Raw genomic sequence first — 6,000 nt, 5'->3', positions numbered from 1 at the left:
TTTTGATAAGTATCAATGCCACACCAATTTTGGCAATGTCAAATCAATAAAATAAAATAAATGCCACCAATTTATATAAATGTAAATTCAATGCAATCAGTCTTTGATATTTCTTCTTAAAGTCATGCAATACCTAACACAAAACCTGTAATCTTGACCACCATCCAAAGATGTAAGTGTGTCCACCAAGCCCTAAAGGTAACATATAAAACAATTTCTTAGTCAGCTTTACATATAAACTGCATATGAGTACATTTGAACAAAATAACTGAATTACTTCAAAAAAAATAAAAATAATAAATAGCAAATTTACCTTCTATATGTCTGAAATCCAAGTTATTGCTTTGTGGGGACTAATAACAGCCATTTCCTCTATGAACCAATCCAAGCTGTCTTTAGTCTCTGCTTCAACAACAAGTGCAATGGGATAAAAACTGTTGTCTCCATCTCTACCAACAACATTAAGCATAATCTGATTATAAGAAGTCTTCAAGAAACAACCATCTAATCCAATGAAAGGTCTACAACCCTCCTTAAACCCCTTCCACATTGCATTTAAAAAGAAAAGACTCTCTCCAATCTTGTTGACATCCCATCAGGCTCCAACTTTGCCTTTACCTTGCAAACACTACAAGGATTTGTCTTCATTACAAGGGCAAAATATTCTCTAATTTTGGAAAACTGGTCCTCATGGTGACCTTCAATAATCTCCAAGGCCTTTCTCTTTGCCCTCATCATTTTAAACCTAGACACTTCAATCTCCAAGTTATCAGCAACATGGTGTTGGATACAATCATTTTTCCATTCAGGTAGCTTTCTAAAATTGTGCACATACTTCTTTGCAATGTAGGTAGAAGTTACTAGCCTATTTATCTCAGCTTCAGGGCAATCAGGATCATGAGATTTAATTGTACTTAGCTCAAAGCTGCCATTTCCTTTCAAAGTGGCATGTATCCTCCATCTACATTCATTCACACATATAACAGTGACCCTTTTTCTTTCATTCTTCTTAAACCTTATGTCATACCTGTTAGCAATAACATGTTCTCTCAAGACAACTTTAAATTCTTTAGCATTCGCAAACTTCATGCCTATAACCAATTCTTTATTCCTCTCATCCCTTGCAATTTTAGTTTTTGGTTTTCTAGGTGCACTATTAATCTCTTTATCATCAGATTCACTGTGAATACTCCATAACTCATCACTTGGTGCATACATGGACACATCATCCAATTCCTCATCATCCACTTCAATATTACCAAACTCATCATTCTTAGCATTCTGATTTTCAGCATTGCCATCACTGTAAGCATTCTCATTCTCAACATTTTGGTTTTTAGCATTGTCATCAGTGTCAGCATTCTGATTTTCAACACTGAAAACACTGTCATTATCAGTGTCAACTTCTTCTTCCACTGATCTAACAACTTCATTATCCTTTTCATTTGGCTTACTGACATAAATGCGGATCAGTGGAATATTTTTGTATGTCTCAAACATAGCCATTACACTTAGGTCATTAAAAACTTATAATAAATTCCAAAGGATGGGATCCATGTAAAAAATCTTACTGTGTGCATTCAGATGAAGACTTTTGAGCATGCCTTGAAGTTCAATGTATGACATTGTATCATTGTCCACATTATCAAACAGCTCCAAGTCACCTTCAACATACTTGTTACGCTTGTCGAAATTGCCCAAATGATGCAGATGAATTAAATGACTTGTGTCCATCTTCTAAATAGTTACAAAGTACACAACACCATTAACAATAAGTAAAACTCTGAAAATATCCATGCATATCAGAGCGGGATCTATAGATCCATCATACAATATGTATGGCATGGACACTAAAAAACATGGTTAGTATACATGTACAATAAAGAACAATATGGAAATTAAAAATAATAAAGTTATTATAGACATGCAATATTAAAGTCAGTATACATGTACAATAAATAATAATGTGTAGCAATAAACAATAAAATTGCAGTGTGTTTGGAATAATTATTTAAAGACAATAATAAAAAATAAAAAAAAACCTAACTTTTTAGGCTATGTAATTATTTAAAGACAATAATTAAAAAAACCTAACTTTTTAGGCTATGTGGTCCACCATTATGAGAACCAGTAACTCTTAACTACATAAACAAACAACACAAACATATAAAATGGCAAAAATGTATTGAATGAAGATAGAAATAGCCAATTTGACAACTTCTAGGAAAATATATATATATATATATATATATATATAAATAATCTGTTATGCTAGGGACCACAAACGCAATCAATATGTTATGCTAGGGACCACAAAAGCAATCAATATGTTATGCTTGGGACCACAAAAACAGTTAGAAAAAAAATTTAAAACAAAAACCCTAACAAAAAAGGAAAGAAAAACCACTGTAATATAGATCACAAAATCAATCATTTGTATCAAATGAATATAAATTTAGCCCTTTGGACAAACCACTGTAATATGGATCACAAAATCAATCATTAGTCAAAAAGTCAAAAGGAAAAAAAATACAGAGTCGTAACATTCAATCAGTTAATTACAAAATAAAAAAAATAAAAGCTTAACTTTATAGACATACTATAGAGAGAGAAATAGATATATAGAAATCCAAAGAAGGAAAAAAAAAAAAAAAAAAAAAGAAAAAAAAAAACCTTAACAAAGAAGAAAAATTACACTAAAGAGAAGGAAAAAAACCTTAATAGAGAAGGAAATGTAGTGCGGTGATTTAATTGAGAGAGAAAAAAATACCTATTAATAAATTACATATATTAAAACTCTAATAGAGAGAGGAAAAAACAAAAAAAAAAAAAACAAAAAAACAAAAAAGGAAAAAAAAAACCTTAACAAAGAAGGAAAATTACCCTAACATAGAAGGAAAAAAAACCCTAATAGAGAAAGAAATGTAGTGCTGTGATTTAACAGAGAAAGAAAAAAATACCTATCAATAAATTACATATATTAAAACTCTAATAGAGAGAAAAGGAAAAAAAAAAAACATAACAAAGAAGGAAAATAAAAAAAACCTTAACAAAGAAGGAAAATTACCTTAATAGAGAAGGGAAAAAAACCTTAATAAAGAAGGAAATGTAGTGCGGTGATTTAATAGAGAGCGAAAAAAATACCCATCAATAAATCACATATATTAAAACTCTAATAAATAAATAAATAACATACCAAATAAGGAAAAAACCCTAACAGAGAAGGAAATAAAACCCTAACAAAGAAGAAAAGAAACCCTAACAGAGAAGGAAATTAAAATCCTTATTGAGAGAAAAATCACATGGACATAAATAAAATAGAAAGATAAATAAGGGTTACCAAGAACTTATATTCAGGTTTCGCAGAAGGACACGAACCAACCTTCGATCTTTAAACGATTTATACGTTTAGGGTTAATGGAACTTAAAGCTAGGGTTTTTGGTTTGCAATGGAAAATCATGATCACGATCGCAACCTAAGGCTAGGGTTTTGGTTTCTCTCTATAGAACGTGACCCCTCCTCGTGATGATGAGAATGGATCTTGGGTTTTTGGTATCAAAAACGTGAGGTTGCAATTGCAACCGGCTAGGGTTTGTGGTCGCTCTCTCAAGATCGTGAGGCAGTGATGATGTAAATGAATGGAAAATGGAATGATTTAATGTTTTAATGAAAATGGGTATACTGCTTGCAAAACGATGTCATTGCTTTAGTGTGTCCTTTTTGGTCTTTTTACAAAAAAAAATTATTTTTATATATTTAATAAAATGCTTTAGTAAGGGTATTTTGGTCAATTTAAGTTTTAAATGTGTGAGGGGGACCTAATTGCACCACATTGAAACTTGAGAGGTGTTTTTTGCACGGGAGGGGTGTGATATGCATTATATGCATACTTGAGGGATGGTGTTTGCACTTGACCCTTAAAAGTTATATTTTTGTTGCAGATAGCCCTACCTGGCAAGCTATCAGTTGAATCTCATCGTTAAAATGATCACGTGCGGTCATGTGATCACACAATATATATTCAATAGCCATAATGCCCTAATGAGCATTAAAAGACTTTATTACCCCTTATTGTGACCATTACACCCAAACATACCTTTATCTTACTGTTACGCCCTTATCCCTTCAGTCCACACACACACACACACACACACAGTACAAACACTATTCATCTTCTTCTTCGCGTATTAAGATAAATAAATAAAATTCTTGCCGACTTAGCCTTTCTCTCTTCCTCCTTTTACATGTGTGTGCGTTTATATATATTGTGTAACAGTTACAGATTGTCCGGAGTATCAAAGAAATTTTAGAGGAAGTATTGCCGGAGAAGACAATTGATTTAACAACAGCGATGGGTCAAAAGAATATAGAGATGGCTGAATGATTATCATAGGAATTTAGAAGCGGTTTTGAATGAAATAGAGGGTTTGAAACACAAATTCAAGAGAGTGAAACCCAATTAGAACCTTCACTACTCCTTTTCGCCGACGCCCTCACACTTCGAGCTTCGCCGAAGGGTTTAGTCAAACTTGGTGTTTGCACCCTAAAATAAAATTTTAATTCAACCACATGTTTAGTGATAATAATTGAATATTGTTATTCTAAAAGACTTCTACTTAAAAGTGAATTTGTTGGCAACACTTATTAGTATTTGTATCTTAAAAATAATTCCCAGCTAGCCACATGGCGATATCCGATTAGGAGAATGATGTGTTGTTTTGGTTGCAATTGTAGAATACTATTACAAGACTTTTAGTTAGAAACAAAGTTATATACGCCATGTGATGACAAAATGTAAAGAAGACTTTGATCATGATGCCATGCCATCAGAAGTCCTCACTTTGTGGATAAGTATGTTGCTCTTTGAAGAAGAGATACATTTAAGACAAGAATGCTTGAATTCAAATAAGGAATTCAATTTCAAACAGTGTAAGAAGTGCAACTGTTTTCAATTGCTGGAAGGAGTCTCTATAAATAGTGGTGAAAGGATCTAAACAAGAGGTCCTCACTAACCATCATAATTTCCTTTCTTACAATGTAGCCTTTATTTACTTGCTGTATTTATTTGTACTACTTTCCATACAAGTAGTTTAGTGTTAGGTTTAGATTAAAACTCTTCTTGTACTTATTGTATAGGAATCTACTTATTTAATAAAAGAAGAACGTTTGTATTCTAAGTTATTTTTTCTAGAATTGATAAACACTTGTGCAATTTTCTTTGCACCCTTCATCCATTCCTCCATTGTTGTTAAAAGTCCTCTTAATTGAGGCATTGAAGAACCTGGAGGAAGGGGTCATCCTTATCTTCCAATAATCGTCTGATTCCATTTAGAGGCTAATTTTTTGGATATTTTGGCTATCCATTTAACTGTTTGGGTCGAAACAAACCTTGGCACACCCATTATAAAAAATAATAATAATAATAAAAGCCAAACACTGGGTGATGGAGAATTTTGCCTCGTGCTTTTAACTTGGTCTTATACACCTATTTTACTCCAAATTATGTTTGCAAATGCTAAATGACTCCCAATTTTAGATATATCTGAAAATTGAGAATGAACTTACTTGAGATCTGAAAATAACTTTAATTGCATTTTTAAGAGTCGTGCCTAAAAAAAATGTCCAAAAAGAATCCCGGAACCTCTAGCACTTGACCCATACTTGGCCCGTACAACCCACATCTTGAACCCACTTAATCGTTATAAAATAAATTTCTCAAAGTACAAGGGCATAAAATACTAAAATCTCCACCGACAATACACTCCATTTTCGTCTTCACACTTGTCGCCGAATTTGATGGTTCAAATTGAAACCTAATTGTTTGTTTCGACGAAACTAGGCATTTGGTTGGCTTGGTGTATAAAGGTTGGTACACCAGGCTTTTGGACCTTGCCATCATATGCATATTGCTATCATATGACTCATTGCTCTGCCCCCAGTATGATAAATGGGTTATGATAAATGGGGGAATCTTGAATCAGAATCCATTATCCAAGTAT

At 32.6% G+C, this 6,000-nt stretch overlaps 1 protein-coding gene across 1 annotated transcript; it reads right to left on the bottom strand.

Annotated features, from left to right (window-relative positions):
• Window positions 1-316: 316 nt before the first annotated feature.
• On the bottom strand, window positions 317-1,506 carry LOC132314051 (uncharacterized). Its single transcript, XM_059812968.1, has 2 exons — window positions 619-1,506; window positions 317-472 (listed from the first exon to the last, which is right to left on the bottom strand). The coding sequence occupies exons 1-2, from the start codon at window positions 1,504-1,506 to the stop codon at window positions 317-319; spliced, it is 1,044 nt and encodes a 347-aa protein (XP_059668951.1).
• Between the last annotated feature and the right edge of the window lie 4,494 nt (window positions 1,507-6,000).

This window comes from Cornus florida, unplaced genomic scaffold (assembly GCF_030987335.1).
Source record: "Cornus florida cultivar Cherokee Brave unplaced genomic scaffold, ASM3098733v1 CherokeeBrave_3.0.0_Hap2_Chr06, whole genome shotgun sequence".
NCBI classification, from domain to species: domain Eukaryota; kingdom Viridiplantae; phylum Streptophyta; class Magnoliopsida; order Cornales; family Cornaceae; genus Cornus; species Cornus florida.
The sequence above is the reverse complement of the archived record's forward strand: the minus strand, read 5'-3'. Positions and strand labels throughout refer to the sequence as shown.